This window comes from Drosophila albomicans, chromosome 3, assembly GCF_009650485.2.
Source record: "Drosophila albomicans strain 15112-1751.03 chromosome 3, ASM965048v2, whole genome shotgun sequence".
Classification (NCBI taxonomy): domain Eukaryota; kingdom Metazoa; phylum Arthropoda; class Insecta; order Diptera; family Drosophilidae; genus Drosophila; species Drosophila albomicans.
The window spans coordinates 55,122,952-55,142,882 of NC_047629.2; the positions used below are offsets into that span (position 1 = coordinate 55,122,952).

Sequence of the window (19,931 nt, forward strand, 5' to 3'; positions counted from 1 at the left end):
TGTGCACAAGTGGTTGTGCATCGGCATTTGCAGTTGTTGTTATTTTCGAATGTGTTCTCATTTTGTGTTTGTGTGTCTGTGTGTGTGTTTACATTGCATACGCAGCTATGGAATACGGAATATCGAATACGAATGCGATTATGCTAAATATTTTCTTTTATTTTATTTTAATAAAATATTTTCAATTATAATTACAATATTGGACACCATAATTATTTTTAATTTTACAGTTGATGCCTTATGTGTTATTTCAATACGTGTGTAAAAATTTAAAATGCCAACTACAGTGGCAGTGGTAAGGGTATTTTCTAGTCGACTTCTTACGCTTTCGTGCGTGAGTTGCGTGCGTCTAAATGTCATTTGCATTTCCATCATTTCGCTCAACGAAACGTAACCAACGTGGGAAGTTGGACCGTCTGCTTGTCAAGTGTTTCGGCTCCAGCTGTCCACTTGCCTGCGTCGACGTCACAGTCGTCTACGCCTTCGTCTTTGCCATCGTATTCGTCTTTAACCAACGATCTTCATTTGCCGATGCATTCATTCATCTGCAACTACGATAAAAATAGCGTTTTGTGGTCGTCGACATTGTCTTGTTGTTGTTGGTGTTTTAGGACGCACGATGAGTGTTAGAGTCATTTTCCGGCTTTTTTGTAGCTCGGCTCTATTTATGTTTGAATTTTTGATCGTTTTCATTGCGTTTCCGCTAGTGTTACAACAAAATAGAATTTCCCGCTTTGACTTGTTGAATTTATCACATTGCTTTTAAACTTTTATTTATTTACAATAAATATATATTTGTTTGTAGGCTGATAATATATTTATGTATGCTTTTATCAATATATTAAATATTCAATTTAAGATCGATTGACTTCCAATTTATTGGACTGCTATGATCCATTAATGTGGGATTGCTTTCATTTCCTAAATAGTTAATTTAGGCACAATTTACAAAACATAATGAAAACCTGTGAAGATATTTGTCCAGAAATTTAGAAACTTGTTTTCAATTTTCATTTATAGTTAAAACCCTAAAACCCGATGCAAATCATACTATAAAACCTAATCAAATTAATGCTAAATAGGCTTTATAGGCCAAAGTAGTGCGGAGCCGTTGATTTGATTTGGATTTAAACCTCTGCAACTATTAACCTATCAATCGAACTTCCATAGAGTCTGATGTTTTCCAATTTTTATAAAAAAAAATTATTCTTTCATAATTTTTGGTTCCATGGTATTTTCTATAAAAAAGTTTTAATGACGATAGGATATACCAAAAAAATTAGCGTAATCTGCTTGGTTACACATCCATAGTCATTGCAAAAAAAAATTAAAAGAGCGGCAAAACTCGCTAAACACTGAGTCACCCTGTGTATTAATTAGTAGTTTTTCAGACTATTCACATAAGTACACACTGACCACAACAGCTGATTGTTCTATGCTATGTAGCCCTGGTTTGCCCTGGTTTTCTCACTCAGTGTCGTGCTATCGATATCACCACTAGGCATACTCTCGATGCTCACGAATAAAGACACATACCTAGTGCAAAACATAGCAAAAACAATTGCGCGATAGAAATAATTTTAGAAAATTACTTTAAATAGACCGTTTAAAGAATAGAACGGTTTAATTGTGTTGGCGTCGACGTTGCCCAAAGTTTAAGGAGTGCACAAAACGTGTTTGTTGATAAGAAGTAAGTACTGTGGACGCATACATATGGGTTTTGTTTGTTGTTGTTGCGTTTATCAGCGAAATCCACCTTGCCATATGTATCTTTGCTTTGTTTGCATTTTTCGTTGGCATTTTCGTTTTCGTTCGTTTTCATCTAATACGCAACCCAAAAGAATGCTTGCTCAGCCCTGCGAAGCATGTTTTTAAAGTTATTTCACGTCGCTGAAGTATATACCAATAACGCCTTTGTTTGCGTTACTTTTGTGCTTAGCTCCTCCCACCACTAACCACGCACAACAACAATTCACTTCATATTGTTGTTGCTGTTTTTGTTATTGTTTCAGGCGCCCAGCACTAGTACAGAGACAGCAATGATGAGCCTGCTAGGGCGATCCGAAGTGGATACAGGCGAGGTGTTTGTCAACTTTAATCAGAACATAACGTAAGTAGAACATCTCATGTGTTAATTGTTGATATTGAACAGCTGTTATTGTTGATGTTTAGCTCTTTGGCCGTTGCCACCAATGGCAATTATAGTCTGTACAGTCTCGGCTCGGTGGATTCCACGCTGGACAAGATCTATCACACCAAAAGCGATGATCTCTTCCTGATCGAGCGTCTATTCGAGAGCTCCTTGGTTGCCATTGTGTCGCAGCGCGCGCCACGCAAACTGAAAGTGTGTCACTTCAAGAAGCAAAGCGAAATTTGCAACTATTCGTACTCAAACACAATTTTGGCGGTGAAATTGAACCGTGAACGTTTGATTGTCTGCCTGGAGGAATCCCTGTACATCCACAATATCCAGGACATGAAGGTGGTGCACACCATTCGAGACACGCCTAGCAATCAACAGGGATTGTGTGCACTCTCATCCTCGTCGGAGCACTGCTATTTGGCATATCCGGGAAGCGTCATCACCGGCGAGGTGCAGATCTTTGATGCCATCAATTTGCATGCCAAGACCATGATAAACGCCCATGACACACCGCTGGCGGCCATTGCCTTTAGTCCGTCGGGCACGGAGATCGCCACGGCCAGCGAGCGTGGCACTGTTATCAGGGTATTCAGCTCGCAGGATGGTAGTCGGCTGTTCGAGTTGCGACGCGGCCTTAAGCGCTGTGTGTCGATTGTGTCGCTGTCGTTTAGCACTTGTGCCGACTACTTGGTGTCCAGCTCGAACACAGAGACGGTGCACATCTTTCGCTTGGATCGCAGTGCTGCGGAGAATAATGACCATGGGAAGCAGTCAAGCGACGATTGGATGGGGTAAGCAACCAGGTGTTTTTTGCGGCTGTTCTATGTTGTGTCTATGTTGCTGTCTTTAAGGTTGTGGTGCATCTCTCACACACGCCCACATACAAATTGAACTTCAACTATCTTTATGGTTGACTCATTGATCTCTTTTGTTTACTTGTTGTTGTTGTGGCACTTGACATTTATCTATTTTTCTTTTCTTTCATTTTCACCCAAAAACCAATATCAAAAACACCACCGCAACCGCCACCACCCACAACTCATCCATATCTATTCTCTCATGCAAGTTACTCGTTTTTTAGATACTTGAGCAAAACTGTGACCAGCTACTTGCCTACGCAGGTGACCGATGTTCTCAGCCAGGGTCGTGCTTTTGCCTCGGTCACGCTGCCCGAGGCGGGTGTGCGACGCATGTGCGCCATTGCCACAATTCAGAAGCAGCTCAGGTGAGTCTACTCTTGAGCTATAATTGCAACACATGTGTACAATTTTCTCATCCCTTTTTAGGCTATTGATTGCTTCGCAAGATGGCTATTTGTATGTGTATTCCATACCCTCGATTGAGGGTGCCGAGTGTCAGCTGATTAAGCGACATGATCTGCGCTTGGACGACAACTATGCCATGGATGTGAAAGGTGCATATTGCAATTCAATACACACAGACACACCACACATCTCACAATTTCAAAACAATATATTTAGTTAATTCACCTCATCATACTGCAGGTCTTAACAGCAATGTGAGCATTGGTGGTGCTGCGGGTGTGCCAAGTGCTGCTGCTGCTGCTGCTGCTGGAGGCTCTGGTGATGGTGGTAAGGGCGCTGAGAAGCCTGGTAGCTCGTCAAATGCTGCTGGTGCCAGCTACGCTTCGGCAGTTAAGGGTGATGAGCCAGCTGGTTCCTCCTCCTCCAACAACTAGGTGCAATTACTACTATCTCACGCATGCAACTTGAACATCAACCACACGGAAAAGAAACATATACAAATAATACAACTCACTCCTCAAAGTACTATGGACGACGATGCTAAAGTGATTGAATTTGGGTCATGCAGCTGGCAGCTGGTAGCTCTGTGGCGTCAAAACAAAAATAAGTAAATAATTCATATACATAGGTCTTAGACTTAGCTTTTAACTTTATCAATGACGATTCTTCCTCGGTTTATAAGCATAAAGTTTAAACAAAAATCACACAAAATGCAAAAAAAAAAAAAAAATGAAACATGCAAAATCACACAATTGAGTGACTTGGCGGTAATCCCTTCCTCAAAGCAATTTTTAGTTATTAAGTTCTGTTTGTGGCTGTTGCCATCGATAGATAAATGCTTTTGTCATACAATCTTAAGTTTAGCTGTTATCATTTTTAATTTTAATATGTATACTTTCATTCACATTTAATTCAAGTTTTTATTAAATAAATTGCCTTTGTAAATTTATGCATTTCTTGTTTTTTTTTGACACATCCCTTGACAATCCACCGAAACCAAACATTACTTATTTTCTTTGTTTCGTTATGAATTATATAGCAAATTGTTCAGTACCTTTTTTTTTTAAATAATAACCTACGCAAATATATCAAAAATTCACAAACATAAGATTGATTGAGTGAAAAAAAATTTGGAGTGTGCAATGGAGGAACAATTTTTCGGCATATATAGTCAATATATATATTTTGTACAAAGTCAAACATTTTAGAACATAATATTTAAAGCAGTTTACAACAAATCATACGCTACTTTATTGTATTCAATAAACTACATATATTTGATTTATGATTACACCGCTTGGGAAATTTTCAAATGCGCGGGCAATACAGTCCTGCAACTGTACTTGATATGCTTAAGTATCGAGTACTTTCCGATAAGTGTATTGTTATTATCGAATTATCGGCCATCGCTAGCTTGACAACATTACAACGCTTGCAAAAAAGCAACAACTCTGAAGTAAACAGTTGCAACGTATATTTTTCCTGTTTTTTTTTTTTTGTGAATTGAATCAGTTGTAGGACCTCTGCTTCCTAAATATAATGCAATAAATTATTAACTGCAAAGAAGTGTGTGCTGTAAACTAATATGAAGGAGAACAACAAAATTCTGCAGCTAATTAACGTGGCGTGGCGAGAAAGATGGTCAGACTCACAGTGGGGCATCAACATCAAAAAGGTAAAACATAAATAAAAAAAAAAATCATATTACGACGCGCTCCAAATATATTTTAAAAGCAACTAAAGAGAATTCACATTGAGAATTTTAAAACACAGTTGATTAAGGCATTTCTGCTTAATTACATCTTACTGTTTTGTTTTGACACTCGAAAACCGGCTCCTCAGCCTGGGCCAAAGCGAGTACAAGCTGCCGTTGTTTTACCGACAAATTGAGCGGTATGCGTACTTTCAGCGTGATGATGTGGTTACCAACCTCATCCCGAGTACGCACTCCCTTGTTGCGCAGTACTACCTGTGTGTGGGATTGTGTTCCGGCCTCAACACGCAGCTCCACATCCTCATAGAGCCCGCGAACCTGAAAAGTGCCGCCCAAGATGGCATCCGATATGTTCAAGTACTTATCAGTGTAGATGTCGTTACCAATGCGGCGAAAGTAGTCGCTAGAAGGTACTTTGAGATGATAGTTAACTCGCTGCTTCGTGTTTGGGTTCTCTATTGTGATGACATCGCCGCACTTTGAGCCCGATGGCACAGTGACCAGCACCTCAACGTTGGCCACAATGAAGCCACGATTATCGCACGTCTCACAGTCGTTACGATTGATATAGCGCTTGCCCTTGCACTGGCTACACGTATTGACTGATGTAAACGTTGGCGTCTTCGTGGTTACTTTTCCCGTACCGTTGCAGCGACGACATGGCTCCTTGCCCACATCGCGATTGACCATTAGTTGAGATTTACCTTTGCAGCTGTCGCACTTGCGCAGGTAGCGCAAATCTAAGCGCTTCTTGCAACCCACCGTGGCTTCCACGAAATTTAGAGGCAGGTCAAACTCGTTGCCCGTCAATTTCTTAATGTCTGTGAACAATTTGTAAGAAGACAAACCAAGTGCGGTGAAGTACATGTGACATACCATCAGAGCTGTGTGTATTTACGTCCATTTTTCTGCCAGTTCGCTCCAAATTCATTGGGTTACCTGCCTGCTCGAGAAATGCCTGTTCGTCCTTGATGCCGCCTAGCTGGTCGTACTCCAGTCGCTTGGTCTCATCTGTTAGAATGTTGTACGCATTGGATAGTTCCTGGAAGTGCTTCAGCTTCTCCTCTGAGTGCGTCGAGTCCGGATGATAGCGTTTAGCGAGAGCATAAAAGGCACTGCGTATTTGCTGAATGGTTGCATGCCGATTCACACCCAGCACCTTATAGTAGTAATCCTTTGGCAAGCCACGATGCTGATGCTGTGGCTTCATAATTGTCATCGGTTTGACGCCCTGACGTCGGAGCTCCGTTTGACGATTTGGATAGTAGGGCTCCTTTTTGGTGCGAAACTGATACTGGCTAACGAGCCGCTTCCATAGCGCGCAGTTGCCACCACCCCCAGCAGCACTTGCATCAAAATATTCTTTCTTCCAGTGCTGATGTGACTGTCTATCCATGAACTGCAGAGAGCGCCGTCGAAGCGACAGCTTACAGCTGCTGATAAAATAACCTTGGATACGTTGCAAATTTAAACGGAACATCGTGAAACGAAAGAAAAACTAGATGAACGCTTAGTTGTATGTTGTTGTCAGCTCTGTTATTGCTCGTTTTGTGTATGAATGTTTGGGTATTTAGTCTGTAATGCGTTTTATTTATCCCGAATACCCTATAACTAAAACAATTCTATTCGATGACAATTTAACAAATAGCAACTATGTTAAGTTTGATGCCAAACTGAAATCGTCTTTGTACGCATCGTCCAAAAGGGTTGCAAATCAAAATATCTTCTTAAATTGTATAAATTTTAAAATCATCAGCTGACCTGGTTAGTAGAATATAAATAACTATTCAAGCATTTTGAAACTTTCACTCAACTATAGCTCTTTCATGATATATTTTATTATTTCAACAGGTGTTGCCTCGTGGCGTTAGTGGTGATGTCTATAATCTGGCGGATTGTCTGCTTCAGCAGGCGGTCATTGGCTCCACAGCAAATCCGGTAAGTCGCGGACTGTGGCTTTCAATCGACATAACTGATTCTAATCAACCCACTTACTATTAATTGCAGCTAGTGTTGAACTATCTGAAGCACTCGCTGTGTGCTCATCTGGTTTCGCATGCTGCTGTGCTGCGTTGCATAGCTAAGTATGATAAGCTAGCTCGCGTCTATTGTGTCACTGCTCTGTTGGAGTTTCTGCTCAGCATCATAGATGGCATCACTTGCCGGTAAGTTGTAGTTACAACGCCTTGCTAGCTTGCGCTTATCACTTGCTCTCTATGTAGAATTAAATCGGAGGAGACGCTACTGCCTAGTGCCATGGTGCAGCTGGTTCACTGGTTAATGCAGATCTTTGCGCGCAGCGTTCAGCAGTACGAAATGCGTGGCGACATGAGCGCGGAGCAATCGTTTATGCTGGAACAGAGCTGCAAGCTGCTCGATCATTTGACACAGCAACAGTTTTTGATGGCCATGCTTTATGTAGGCTGTCACGAGGAGGTGGATGCGCTGGAAAGGTTTCGCGAGTTGTATGCCAGCATAAAGGCCTCGCTGACCAGTTCCAACTTAACGCTCAGCTCACTGGCAGCCGAGCAGCAGCTGAAGCAATTGGCCTACATTGATGTCAAAAACTTGGAATTGCAGTCACTAAATCCGCTGCCATCAGCTGAGAAGATTTCATGCTGTGTTCAGCCACTGTTGGCTGTGGAGGTGCTGCTGAATCCCTGCAAGGACACCTCTTACTATGTCGCCGAACTGCAGATGCTGCAACGCCTAAAAGGCTATTCAAACACTCGGTTGTTCTATGAGATTATACGAGCTGGCTTTCTCACGCTAAGCAATGTAGCTGATACCAGTCCAGACACCATGTGGGGAGCCTTTATGTTCTTCAAAATGCCACACATCATCAAACAGCTCCATGCCCTACAGCGCGTGCCAGGCGAGCAACCGCAACCACCAACTGATTACATACCCGAGTTGGTTGAGGCGCTAGAGCTGCTCATTGAGGATAATCTATTGCTGGACTTCATGGACCATAAGTGCTCGTGCAATATCATTGAATTTTTGCTGAACGATTGGACCAAACAGCAACTGGTCAATGATGTGCACGTGAAGAAATTCGCCAGCCAGCGGTGAGTCTCCATTTATATTGCAAAAAAGTAGCTCTTAGTGAGAAAACCTTCAATTATCAATTTTGCTTTTAGTGAGGCTGCCTCGCTGCTGCTCAAGAAGTGCGATAATGGCCAACAGACGCCATCAAATATAAATTTCATCAAGCGAGCCGAGGTGCCGCTCTCTGGAGTGTTGAAGACGCTCTGCACCAACAAGGTGCAGGATATGGTCAATGTGCTGTGCCAGGTTCCAGTGGGCAACAGCTTTGAGCTAATTCTCTCAGTGGCCACCGTCGAGGGTCGCCTCAAGACATTCGTCTCGCGTTTAATACAGTGCAATGAAAACTCTAAGCCTATACCTGGTGAACTGGGCAAGCTGTCCGTTATACGCTCGACCCTCTTTGATGTCTCCTTCTTGATGCTCACTAGCATTGTCCAAACCTATGGCTCAGATGTAAGTCAATTGGCTCTATTGGATTTCAATACCTTTTAATTATCGTTATGCTATTTTAGGTTGTGCTGCCAGAGCGTGGCGATTCATTCTTCGAAAAGTGGGTGCGCGAGTGCATGATGGAGCGCAACAAGCTGAAGAATCCCCGTCAGATACTTGCACTTTGCGACGAAAGCATTGTCGACGAGCTGCTCTTGAGTTTGAGCAAACCAGAGGCTGCCCAATTGAAGCCCCTAACCTGGCAGGATATCTGTTTAAATCTGCCTGGGGTGCTGCATCATGTGCTGATTGCCTGGGAGCAAGAGACGCTCTCTTCTGCCGATGTCAAGAGCATACTGGATAACATTAAGCGACGTCTATTTAGCTACTCCGTTTGCGCCACATCGTTCCTCTGCGCCTATATGTATTCGGTGCGTGAAACAGAGCTGCTTAAGCCACTCAATATGATACAACAGTTTCTGGCCCCGTTGACCAACGAGGAGCTTTCCAGTCAGGAGAATGCCAAGGAACGTTTAGCGCTCTCATATCAGATCATACGCAAAATGCAGCACGATGTGCATCCGGCTCCCAACACCAAATCCCGTCTGATCTCTCACACACCGCTTATCGAGCAGTTTCGAGAGTGTTGGCGCACAGTTGCCGAGGCAGGACATTTGCCAGTAAAGGCTGCACAGTCATTGGAGTCTTTGTTGCTGGCTGGCGGGGCATCTTGGCTGGTCACGCAGCTCGTAGAGCAGTTGATTGGATGCAAGTACATGCGCGATATGGCCAAGTGCATGGACATTGTGTTTGCTGTGATGCATCTGGACATTGAGCGTACCACAGAGGCCTTGCTGCAATATGTGGTGGCTCCCATGATACTACGCCGGCAGGAGTAAGTGCATCCGCATAATGCTATTGTAATTTATGCCGTACTAAATATACATTTAATTCGCCTTGCAGTGAGGACATTAATGAACCACAATCGCTGGTGCTCGCTAGACTCTGTGTCTACTGCATCATCTCCTGCCTCGAGACTCGTAGCTCGGCAAGTGCCGCAGCAGCAGCTGCCTTTAAGAAGCGTTCGCGTTCCCATGACGAGGAGGAGTTGGCCACCACGGCCAATGCGGCGAAAGTACGCAAAGTGATTGGCGACGGCAGCGACAATTCCAATGATTTTGCCGATGCCAACAGCATTGCCGCTGCCGGCACAAATGTGGCCGCTTTGCTCAGCAGTGCACCGAGTGCCGCCGAGTTGCGAGCTACGCCACTCACCCTAAAGGAGCCGTTGCAGTCAAGTGTTAAGCACATTTTCCGCATCTTTATGCAGTTCGTCAGCGGCGACGAACTCTCACCCAAGGCCGTCTTTGTCTATCAGTTTATATCGTTGCTGGTCGAGTGCGGCGGTGGAGAGCGTGTGGCGCCCGTGTTGCGTCTGCTACCCCCGCTGCTAATGCAACAACTACTTAAGGTACTGGCTACCGATGACATTCGCGTTGGTCTCATCAGCCGCCTCTACGATTTGCGATTGCAGGGCGGACGTCAAGCAGCAGTTGCGGATTTGTGCTTGTGGCGTAACATGCAGCTGGCGCGGCATAGCATTCACCTGTGAGGAGAGGGACGACGGAAATTGGACAGAGCGGGTTGCATTGATACTACAGTACTAAATTAACTTATATATATATGTATATTATAAAACAAGAATAAATTGTACATTCTTGTTTCTATGTTCGTAATACTCAAACCCGATCTCAATCATATATATATGTGTATTTGGAGCATGTCTATGCAAATCTTGGCTTCTTGTTGACTTCATCCAATATGGCTTAATGCTAAAAAGAATTTGCTGACTCGACACGTTTATTCGGTACGCAGTTTGTTGTTTATTACGGTAATTTGTTGTTTTCTATTGCTGTTGCTTTTGTATTTCGTTTGCTGTTGTTGCGGCTTTTACAAGTTGATGCTGCACTTGTTGTAGTTGTTGTTATTGTTGCTGCCGCCGTTTGCTCTCACTGTTTCTGTTGCTGCAGACCCAAATTCGCATGTTTAGTGTACGTGTTGTTTGTTGTGTATAATTATTAATAAAAACGCGTCCAATGATCGCTGACAGCAACGGTCAAGGTTGCAGCGAACAGCCAGACGCCGTTTCTTAAATTAAAGACTTTTGATTTCCTATATCACTTGAGACAACATTCAAAAAAGGTTTCGCCAACGCAACCGCCACGCATTGCCTTCTTCACATTGTATTCAAATTGGCGACGATTGCTTTGCAGTACATCAGCGGCTTCCTTGTTCAGCGGATCCTCTGGATTAGGCTCCTACAGAGACACACTCATTATGATTAAGGTAATTAAATGGATTTTGAGTTGTTACCAGAAAGAGAAATTGCAAGCCATAGACAACGGAGTTAATGGTCAACACTGGGTTCCAGTCCTCGCGCAAGATGTTTAAACAGACATTGCCATCGAGATCGATGTTGGGATGATACACCTGCGTGCCACACTTCACCTTGGGCGGCTCGTGCGGATAATTGGAGCCAACCCGAAAGTTGAACACGAAGCGTCCATCTCTGTAGAAGCCCTCGTCCGGTGACATGATCAATTTGAAATTGAGCAAATCATCGGAATCGGGGAACTCAACTGCGCAAGTCTTTGGCAGAGTCAGTTCATTAATATCTGCAAAGTCAAATCGATTGAAATTTATTAATAACAGCATATAATAAATAATATTAAATGTAATGCGCGCGAAACGAAACAACTGCAGGAGAGAAATACCTTTTTGTATACGCAGCTGGGCTGCTGATGCCTTCTTTTGCTGACCTCCGCGTGCCGATTGGTCACCATCCTTCTTTTGTTGTTTCAGCGAGAAAAGTTTAATCATCTTTTTATTTTTTTATTTGCGCTATATTTGTGTGCCTTCTTTACTTGGCGCTTGCTGGCGTTGTATATTTTTCTTTTTCAATGCAAGTATTTTCCAATTTGTTTTGCAGGCTATTTCTTAGATTTAGCTTGTGTGGGTTAGTGAAAAATATTTAATAACAATTATTATTAATGATCATACTTGCCTATTCGTTGGATTTTTATATTTTTTCTTTAATAATTTTGACATACCTCGAAATTTTAGTTTAGTTGTTTCAAGTGCCTTTCTTCTTCTTTTCTGTTTCTTCTTCTTCAACGGGTCTGTCGAAATGGCAGTCAAATTAAACGTAAAAACAATCGAACTATCGATACTCTTAGAAGCACCTCTTGCGTACTGCAATCGATAACAAAAACAGGTGTTCTGCACATTTTACGAAGCGCGTTTAAACCAGAAGCTGGTGTGATTTTGTGTACGTTAGTTAAGATGTCTGCAGAACCAGAAATTGCCAAGGATGCGGTATTGAAACGAAGTGAACAAATTCCGGAGGACACACCTCAGGTACACGGCTATGATTTCAACCAGGGTATCGATTATAGCAAGTTGTTCGAGTCCTATGTTAACACCGGCTTCCAAGCAACCAATCTTGGTTTAGCTATTAGGGAAATCAAGAAAATGGTGAGTTTTGCTGTTGTTAATTGGACCAATTGCGTGTACTAAAAACTGACAGTTGGATTGCAGGGCTCAGCCGCTAGACGCTGAACAAGAAGATGTCCACGAGACAGACGATTTTATCAGACGGCGCAGCAAATGCACAATCTTTTTGGGCTACACCTCAAATCTAGTGTCGTCGGGCATGCGTGAGACACTACGGTTTCTGGCTGAGCATCGCATGATCGACTGCATAGTAACAACGGCCGGTGGCGTCGAGGAGGATTTTATAAAATGCTTGGCGCCTACCTACATGGGCTCCTTTGAGCTAAGCGGTCGCGATTTACGGGAACGTGGTATTAATCGCATTGGTAATCTGCTGGTACCCAATGATAACTACTGTAAATTTGAGGATTGGTTAATGCCACTATTAGATGAAATGCTGGAGGAACAACGTAGTAAGGGCACCGTGTGGTCGCCATCTCGCATCATTCAGCGGCTGGGCGAACGTATCGGAGATCCAAGTTCTATTTACTATTGGGCAGCAAAGAATCAGATACCCGTTTACTGTCCAGCGCTAACTGATGGCAGTCTCGGAGACATGATGTATTTTCACTCGTTTCGGCAACCTGGTCTCGTTGTCGACATCTTATCCGATCTGCGGCGACTCAACACAATGGCCGTTAAGGCTGTCAATAGCGGCATGATTATTGTAGGCGGCGGAATAATTAAACATCACATTTGCAATGCAAATCTGATGCGAAATGGCGCCGATTACTCGGTGTTCATAAACACAGCCTCGGAATTCGATGGCAGTGACAGCGGAGCCCGGCCGGATGAGGCCATATCTTGGGGCAAGATACGCAAGGATGCCACACCAGTTAAGGTGTATGCCGAGGCCAGTTTGGTGTTTCCGCTCATAGTGGGCGAGACCTTTGCCAAGCGACACTTTAGCAAGAAAGACTCCACAATGTAATTGTGCACGTAAATATAGCGAATATATTCTTTAACGACCATTGAACAACTACTACTTTCAGGCTGACTCCACACCGTAGCTTGTGTAGTCGTAACAACCACTTTGAGTCGCAATAACTAGCTCGGTAGTGTGCGGTGTATCAGTCTCTAAAGTGTCGTGCTTCATGAAGCCGCATGCCACAATGGGGTACTAAGAAAACTGTCCAGGCCCAAGACCAAGTACAAGCGCAAGCCAAGTTGTCAGCCGCAGTGACTGTGGCAGTAATGGCAGCAGGAAGCCATTAAGCGTCGTCGCCTGTGAGATGTACAAAATGTGATAAACACAACAAGCGTCGCATTTTCAACTTCACTGGTTGGTTGCTGCAGCTCCCTGCTCCTGCTTCAGTTCTTGTTTCGCCCCCATTGCCATGTTATAATGGTTGTGTAGTGCACTTCTCCATCGCCTTTACTAGAGCAGGAAAAATGCAACTTTTGTCAGGCAAAATGAAAGTTGCGGTCCTTGCTGGCCACATCTGGAATTGTTGATGGGAGAGTGGGCTTAGGCCATTCCACTACGTAGTAACTCCTCTATTATTGTCATATTCCAAAAGGCAACTTAGTCTTGGTAGTAATTGCTTAGGTTTGGCTGCTTTGGCTGTGCACATAAATTTTCCACGTCGCTGGCAACTTTGGCGACTTTTCACTTTTGTCATATTTTGCCCGCAGTGAGCATTTTATGTTTAATAGTCCGAAATTGTTTTGGGAAACAATGCTTTCGCATAAGCTCACAAATTTGTCATTAATTTTATGTCGCTAATGCTACCGCGCTTTCTTTCCTCGCATTTTCCAACAAGTCATCTCAAATTTTATTGTTGCAGCGCTTTTCCTTTCCATCCCTTTCATCATCCTGCGCTTCTCTCGACCCAAAGTTTGTGCTGCTGTCTGCTGTCTGTGCGCATCATTAAAGCCAAAAGAAAACTTTTTCGCACACTTACTTTTCCGCACTCTTCTCATTCTGTGCTGCCTGGTTTTTCTTTATGGCTCTCTGCAGTACTTCGACAGTTGGTGCTACATATTTTGAGCTATAGTCATGTGACGGTCGGTTGAAGAGACGATGCTGCAACTGCATTTTCTTTGCAACTTTTTTGTTAGCGCAACTTTTTGGGCTTTTTTGTTTTTGGTTGAAAAATTAATGAATCGTTTGGTTGCCGCGAAGTGCAGGCAGCCCCCATCTACTACTACATAATATAAAATACTCTGCTTTATCAAATTTATACTGTTTGAAACATGTTACCAGAAAATCGACAACTCATGTCGACTGTTCAAACTTTTCTGCGCAATTGCAATGTTTTAAATCTGTTAGCATTAACATTAAAGTTACGTTAAATACGAACTTTAATATTTTATAGTATGGTTTTGGGATGACAATGCATATAATTAAGTGTAGTATGCTTTCAAGCGCAGCATGTAAATCGCCAACCGCAATTCACTGAATTTTGCTGCAGCATACTTTTAGGCAATGAATTGTTTAGTACTTAGTTCACTCTCAAGTGGATTTCAATTTGCCATTCTCAACTGCGGTTAACTATAATCCCAGTAGCACTTTGCTTGGCCAAACAACTTGCGCAACTTGGCAAGAAAATCAATTGCACTTATATTATCGTTGCGCCATTATCGGCAGCCAGGCAGCATTGTCGTTAAGAAGCACTTAATTGCATGCTGTCATATCTAATACACACGGAGCATACGCACACATAGAGCGCTTAAAAACTAATTACGAGCAAAGCTGCTGCTGTTCTTGTTCTTGCTGTTCTAGTTGGTGTGTGCGAAGGCTGCGCTTCTTGTGTGCACAAAAGACGACCATAGCAAGTGCGTAGAATTACGCAGAGTCCACACCAACTTTGCAAGCCAAGTTATTGCTGCTACTGCTGCTGCTGCTGCTGTCGTCGTTGTGTTGTATGTTGGCCAACTTTCTAGTGATTACGAGCAAATTAAAACTACATTAAAACTTTCTCGAGTCCAGTTCCTGGCAATTGACAGGTTCTTACACACAAGTGAGTGCGTGTGAGTGTGGAAAAAAAAACTCTAAAGAAATTATTTATTTTTCTGTCTTGTTTTGTTTAAAAACTTGAAAACAAAATGTAGGAAAACAAAATATAAAATATATAAATAGAAACACGATTAACATTTGCTGTGAAACTGCATATCTGAGAACTTCGGCTTGAATCCTAGACATACCTCACAATTGCATTTATTATTTTTATCGTTGATCTCTTTTCTTTTGGGAGATAATGGCACTGGGGATGTCGATGACGACGAAGCTGGAGACAGCGTTAGTCTTGGTCTTCTAGCACTGGCGCCACCTGATTTTCTAGATTGATGCGGTGGTGTCGACTCCATGTTTGATGACAGCTTTGCTTCCTCTCGATAGTATGGCGTAACGATATCCCAAAGCCGTGTCTTGGCTTGCAGCTGAATCCGGGCTTCGGCCAGAGCGGCCTGTTCCTTTTGTAGGAGCACATCCTTGGCCTGTAGCATTTCCTGCTGTTGCTGGAATAGCTTGTCGTAGAGAATACGAACGTTCTTCTCGCGCCGTTCGCCCGCCTGTTCTAACAGATTGTCGAGCACACTTTCCAACTTGCGATCAAGCTCCAATAAGACACTGCGCGTCTCGGGTTCATCGTCGAGTATGTCTTGCAAGGCGATGGAAAGAAAGTTGATGACACCACCACTTGGTGTCCAATCCTTGAGACGACGTATTGCACTCCTTGTGCTGATCTCGATCTTTAGTAGCAGTGCCATGCTACGCTTAGACTGGAGTGGCATCACGTTCTGTCCCTCGTTTAACTTTTTCTGCCACTTGGAGTCCGTTGCTTTATAGTGCTGCTCATTCTCGATGGTGCGCGCATGTAACTCATTGACTTCTTCGAGTAATTGCCGATTCTTCTGAATTTGCAGTTCATAATCCGATTTCTCTGTGGCTTTCAACTTTTCTGAGTAATGACTTGAGCTCCCACAACGACTAGAGCAAACTGATTCGATGTCTGATGCGGGCGCCGCTTCAAGTTCGACTGTTTTTTTCGATTCCTCGGGTTGCTCTTTCTCAATGCTGGTGTTGTCATTGCCATATGTATTGAGCACATCATCTAGTCGACGAGTGGTGTTACTCAAATCCGTGAAAGGTTTGCCTAGTCTACCCATCTCCTTTAATTGGCCGTGCATCAGTACCATCAGACAGTTGCGGGCATACTTCTCCGACCCGGTGGCATTATAAAACACCGTCAGCCAGTGATGAATGATGTCGTGGTGGGATGTACATATACTCTCGATGAACACATCGCTTACCAGTTTCAGCTGCTCTGCAAAATGACGGTCCAGTGTGTCCTCTTTCACATCACTCATTTTCTACAATTTCATTTAAGCTAGAGAATTTGTACAATGTTTCCAAATAACGTTATTCAGGCACACTCTTATGAAAAGTGATATCAAAGCTACTTTATAATTCGTCAAAAATTGTGGTATTTTATGATAAAATGATTTTTAAAGAATTTAATTTGGGTTTTAAAGGTGTCAAAGCACTTTTCCAACTTATGTTGACAGATGGCGCCAGTAACATAATAGAAAATTAAATAACATACTTATTGGAGCATCGAAATTAACAAGATGGATCGGATCGAGTTCGTTTAGTATGCGAATGTGTAGCATATTCAAAAAGGATAATGGATGAATGCGGGGTCGAAGCAGCTGCTTGATTTTTCGGGGTCAATGATATTTACTGCTCCACAGAGTTTTCGCACCTTTCTGGCCAACATAATGGCTGAAAATACCGCAAATACTTTCAGCACTCAAACACGCACACACACTGACAGAATGGCAGGCGTACATCCTGGCTGCCGATAAACTAAGCTAAGCTACAGCAAGCCCATGGCAAGGCAATATCCTTGGCCATGTTGTTTAATTTCTTTGCCCCGTTGCTTTGGAATTTTTTTGCTCGTCTTTTTTCTACTCATAAATTGCACAAATTCCTTTTGTGCGCATCAAGGAGAAATGGCTCCATTTACAGCTGAAAGGAAAATGGGGATGACTTGGGAACGTAGGGTAGGACGATGCGTATTGTAGCTAGTGGGTTCGGCCTGGCCCATCTAATTTCTTTAGATGTCTTCCGCACGCTTATTAAAGAATAAATCATTTAATAGCTGTCCCGAGTCGCCTTTGGCCACATCCTAGTTTGCAGCCCGCCCCTCTTGCACCGCCCTAGAATGACCAACAAGCATGTCAAAAAATTGCAAAAAAGTCTCAAATAAAGCAATCCAAAAAGAAAACCAAATGTCGGATGTTAGCAGAGCAGAGGTGATGGAAGGTACGGGGAAACGCAAGAGAAGAGGTCTGTCTCGGTTGGTCAAAGTACATTATCGTCGGGTCCTGGCGTGGTGCATGTTGCAACAAATGTAGCAGAAAACCGCAGCGGAGAGTAGTGCAATTAAAAACAGGAAATAATGGCCACCGCAGCAACAGCAGCAGCATCAGCAGCAGGAGCAGAAGTAAGAGCAGCTGCCGCAAGTCAGAAACATTGTAGGAAGGAGCGTGGTGTCGACGTGCCTCAGGAAACGACAGCGCACAGAAAGCGTTTACAGCATCTTGACCAGCCCCAGTGATCTATGCAGCGTTTTGTTGCGCTTCGACTCCACTGCAAATTGCAAAGGCTGCACGCTTAAAATAACTCAAATAATATTTTCCAAGATGATGAAGTATTTGTTGGGATTAGAAAGTTCAAAAGATCTCAATATACTAAGAAGTTTTTCAAACATTGGAAGAAAAGCAAATCGTTTAGGATTTGAAATTAAATTTAAAAATTTTTAATTTAAAATTCAATACTAAAATAAAATTTGTAAACTAATATACGAATTTACATACTAGTTGTGTAGAGGTTTTAGCAAAAATATTTCTACAAAAGTTTCAAATCGAAACGAAGCATTTGTTGGGATTAGAAAGTTCAAAAGATCTCAATATACTAAGAAGTTTTTCAAACATTGGAAGAAAAGCAAATCGCTTAGGATTTGAAATTAAATTTTACAATTTTTAATTTAAAATTTTAAATTCAATACTAAAATAAAATTTGTAAACTAATATACGAATTTACATATTAGTTGTGTAGAGGTTTTAGCTAAAATATTTCTATAAAAGTTTCAAATCAAAACGAAGCGCATTCATGACCTGCTGTTCAGAGGCTTCGTCAATATATGTTCTCTACATAGAAATTGTTGTGAAAAAATATAGTTTATTGAGAAAATGGAATTTGCAACTCTCTCTATACATATGTATGTGTATGTAGGTATGTATGTGTGTACATTGTGGGTTAATTGAATTTAATGTGCACTTAAGGGGCATCCGTTGATAATAAAATTGTGGCACAAAATTGTAGATGAAAGTGCGACTCGACTACTCAACTCGACTCGGACAAAAGAGCAGAAAACATTTTTTCTTTTTATTGTTGTTGTTTTATTGCACAGTAAATAAAATGCAAAGCTGGCGGGACGCTTGGCAACGGTGAAATTGAAATAAAATTGGAGAAGTTGTTTCTGGAATTTGCGTCACAAGTGCTTCGACTGACTCTCCGTATAAGCATATTTCATTTTATTTGATTTGATTTCGTTTAATGCTTTATTTTGCGCTTGCAAATAATCGATTTGTCAGTCAGTTCGAATGAATCCACCCGTCCGTCACTCTGCCCTCCCGTCTGACTGTCTTTCCCAGCTGCCTGTTTGACTTTCAACTGGAATGTTGGCCAAAGTATGAGCAGCTGCCTCAATATTGCGCATAGCATTAGAAAACCCAACATAGCAATGTTATATAACCGTACATTGTACATATGTCTGTGAACATAGGTATAAATAAGTACGGAGGGGTGACTACTTTATACCTTGCAATTGTCACAACAATTGCCTATTATTTCCGTTTCCAGATTGTTAATAATTTTGTTTGCAGCTAGGTTACATTTAACATGTTTATATTTAGATTTGAATAAATTGAGGCTGATCAGACTCTAAATTTATGTCTATCTGCATTCATTTCGAATTTATGATACCCCTTGAGGTAATGTTTTGAGTGTAGGGTATATGAAATTCCTTACGATTGACTTCGCCTGGAGTTTTATTGATTGATTTTCGATGGCCGTAGCTAAAAGAGAGCGCCAGAGCAACAGACAATCATCGAAAGCAGCTTGCCAGCTGCAACACAATCAGCAGCAACAGCAGGAGCAGGAGCAGCTGCTTCAGCTATAGGAACAGCTTCAGTTTGTGACGTGCCTGTGTCTGGCTCACGTTGCGTATGCTCAATATATTGTGATGATGGCCACGTAGAGTGCACGCACATAGTTAGTTGAACTGGCTGGTTGACGGCTTATGCCAGTTTTGCCATTGGCCAGTGAGAAGTTTGCTCAAGAAATTCAAGCAATGATTAAGTGTTTTTATTGTGTTTATTGGCATGCGTTTTAATGAACCAAACAGTCATGGAAAACATCTAGTCGAGTTGGAAAGAGATGATAGAAATACATAGAGGCTGGGTATAACAGTTGGCATTCACAACTCTATTACTGGCCAATTTCCGTAGTCGTACTCTGAGTCACACTCGTAGCTGGCAAACTTTTTTCATTAAAACTCTTGAGAAGCAGGCAGCAATAGCAGAAACCAGCTGGATAAGTGAGTGCAAAATGTTATTTTATTGTCAACAAGCAAAGTTACAAACAGAATAAGCGGCAACACAGACGCAGACAACGATAGAGATGGGTAAATTGAGGAGAGTAGGATGAGGAGAGTTGAATTGTTGTTTTGTCAAAATTTATTTAATATGCAATATAAACAGAGCGCAAAGG

General features: G+C 42.4%; 6 protein-coding genes across 12 annotated transcripts; 3 read left to right on the plus strand and 3 right to left on the minus strand.

The window, feature by feature from the left end:
- Positions 1–1,491: 1,491 nt before the first annotated feature.
- On the plus strand, positions 1,492–4,160 carry LOC117572556 (WD repeat domain phosphoinositide-interacting protein 2). Of its 4 annotated transcripts, none has more exons than XM_034255428.2 (6): positions 1,492–1,690; positions 2,013–2,110; positions 2,173–2,934; positions 3,210–3,368; positions 3,430–3,557; positions 3,625–4,160. In XM_034255428.2, the coding sequence occupies exons 2-6, from the start codon at positions 2,040–2,042 to the stop codon at positions 3,840–3,842; spliced, it is 1,338 nt and encodes a 445-aa protein (XP_034111319.1). In that variant the 5' UTR covers positions 1,492–1,690; positions 2,013–2,039; the 3' UTR covers positions 3,843–4,160. The 4 variants fall into 4 exon arrangements, with proteins under 4 accessions (XP_034111319.1, XP_034111321.1, XP_034111320.1 ...); XM_034255430.2 differs by having other exon boundaries at positions 1,494–1,690; positions 3,649–4,160; XM_034255429.2 differs by having other exon boundaries at positions 1,494–1,690; positions 3,225–3,368.
- A 710-nt stretch (positions 4,161–4,870) lies between these two features.
- LOC117572555 (mediator of RNA polymerase II transcription subunit 24) lies at positions 4,871–10,337 on the plus strand. Its single transcript, XM_034255427.2, has 7 exons — positions 4,871–5,083; positions 6,974–7,060; positions 7,130–7,287; positions 7,345–8,190; positions 8,263–8,623; positions 8,683–9,494; positions 9,563–10,337. Exons 1-7 carry the CDS (start codon positions 4,994–4,996, stop codon positions 10,209–10,211), a joined length of 3,003 nt encoding a protein of 1,000 aa, XP_034111318.1. The 5' UTR covers positions 4,871–4,993; the 3' UTR covers positions 10,212–10,337.
- LOC117570844 (dnaJ homolog subfamily A member 3, mitochondrial) lies at positions 5,119–6,754 on the minus strand. The gene is made up of 2 exons (XM_034252725.2): positions 5,999–6,754; positions 5,119–5,943 (listed from the first exon to the last, which is right to left on the minus strand). Exons 1-2 carry the CDS (start codon positions 6,600–6,602, stop codon positions 5,201–5,203), a joined length of 1,347 nt encoding a protein of 448 aa, XP_034108616.1. The 5' UTR covers positions 6,603–6,754; the 3' UTR covers positions 5,119–5,200.
- Positions 10,338–10,458: 121 nt separating the features above from the next.
- Positions 10,459–11,799, minus strand: LOC117572560 (nedd8-conjugating enzyme UbcE2M). 2 transcript variants are annotated; one of them, XM_034255436.2, is made up of 4 exons: positions 11,710–11,799; positions 11,374–11,606; positions 10,973–11,274; positions 10,459–10,917 (listed from the first exon to the last, which is right to left on the minus strand). In XM_034255436.2, exons 2-4 carry the CDS (start codon positions 11,477–11,479, stop codon positions 10,777–10,779), a joined length of 549 nt encoding a protein of 182 aa, XP_034111327.1. In that variant the 5' UTR covers positions 11,480–11,606; positions 11,710–11,799; the 3' UTR covers positions 10,459–10,776. The 2 variants fall into 2 exon arrangements, with proteins under 2 accessions (XP_034111327.1, XP_051861275.1); XM_052005315.1 differs by having other exon boundaries at positions 11,374–11,589; positions 11,664–11,733.
- On the plus strand, positions 11,712–14,436 carry LOC117572558 (probable deoxyhypusine synthase). 3 transcript variants are annotated; one of them, XM_034255432.2, is made up of 3 exons: positions 11,712–12,133; positions 12,186–13,078; positions 13,144–14,436. In XM_034255432.2, exons 1-3 carry the CDS (start codon positions 11,942–11,944, stop codon positions 13,196–13,198), a joined length of 1,140 nt encoding a protein of 379 aa, XP_034111323.1. In that variant the 5' UTR covers positions 11,712–11,941; the 3' UTR covers positions 13,199–14,436. The 3 variants fall into 3 exon arrangements, with proteins under 3 accessions (XP_034111323.1, XP_034111325.1, XP_051861271.1); XM_034255434.2 differs by having other exon boundaries at positions 11,713–12,133; positions 12,186–13,090; XM_052005311.1 differs by having other exon boundaries at positions 12,020–12,133; positions 12,197–13,078.
- A 710-nt stretch (positions 14,437–15,146) lies between these two features.
- Positions 15,147–16,638, minus strand: LOC117571563 (uncharacterized). The gene has a single exon (XM_034253766.2). It carries the CDS (start codon positions 16,460–16,462, stop codon positions 15,242–15,244), a length of 1,221 nt encoding a protein of 406 aa, XP_034109657.1. The 5' UTR covers positions 16,463–16,638; the 3' UTR covers positions 15,147–15,241.
- Positions 16,639–19,931: the final 3,293 nt, after the last annotated feature.

Excerpts from the sequence above, each read along its gene's own strand:
- LOC117572556 (XM_034255428.2), top strand. The coding sequence starts at position 2,040 with ATGATGAGCCTGCTAGGGCGATCCGAAGTGGATACAGGCGAGGTGTTT. Across the intron at positions 2,111-2,172 it reads AACTTTAATCAGAACATAAC|CTCTTTGGCCGTTGCCACCA; the intron begins GTAAGTAGAACA and ends GTTGATGTTTAG. Across the intron at positions 3,558-3,624 it reads CTATGCCATGGATGTGAAAG|TTAATTCACCTCATCATACT; the intron begins GTGCATATTGCA and ends CAATATATTTAG.
- LOC117572555 (XM_034255427.2), top strand. The coding sequence starts at position 4,994 with ATGAAGGAGAACAACAAAATTCTGCAGCTAATTAACGTGGCGTGGCGA. Across the intron at positions 7,061-7,129 it reads TTGGCTCCACAGCAAATCCG|CTAGTGTTGAACTATCTGAA; the intron begins GTAAGTCGCGGA and ends TATTAATTGCAG. Across the intron at positions 8,191-8,262 it reads AAGAAATTCGCCAGCCAGCG|TGAGGCTGCCTCGCTGCTGC; the intron begins GTGAGTCTCCAT and ends TTTTGCTTTTAG.
- LOC117570844 (XM_034252725.2), bottom strand. The coding sequence starts at position 6,602 with ATGTTCCGTTTAAATTTGCAACGTATCCAAGGTTATTTTATCAGCAGC. Across the intron at positions 5,944-5,998 it reads AAATACACACAGCTCTGATG|ACATTAAGAAATTGACGGGC; the intron begins GTATGTCACATG and ends AATTGTTCACAG.
- LOC117572560 (XM_034255436.2), bottom strand. The coding sequence starts at position 11,479 with ATGATTAAACTTTTCTCGCTGAAACAACAAAAGAAGGATGGTGACCAA. Across the intron at positions 11,275-11,373 it reads CCAGCTGCGTATACAAAAAG|ATATTAATGAACTGACTCTG; the intron begins GTATTTCTCTCC and ends TTGACTTTGCAG. Across the intron at positions 10,918-10,972 it reads GCTTGCAATTTCTCTTTCTG|GAGCCTAATCCAGAGGATCC; the intron begins GTAACAACTCAA and ends GTGTCTCTGTAG.
- LOC117572558 (XM_034255432.2), top strand. The coding sequence starts at position 11,942 with ATGTCTGCAGAACCAGAAATTGCCAAGGATGCGGTATTGAAACGAAGT. Across the intron at positions 12,134-12,185 it reads TTAGGGAAATCAAGAAAATG|TTGGATTGCAGGGCTCAGCC; the intron begins GTGAGTTTTGCT and ends AAAAACTGACAG. Across the intron at positions 13,079-13,143 it reads AGCAAGAAAGACTCCACAAT|GCTGACTCCACACCGTAGCT; the intron begins GTAATTGTGCAC and ends TACTACTTTCAG.
- LOC117571563 (XM_034253766.2), bottom strand. The coding sequence starts at position 16,462 with ATGAGTGATGTGAAAGAGGACACACTGGACCGTCATTTTGCAGAGCAG.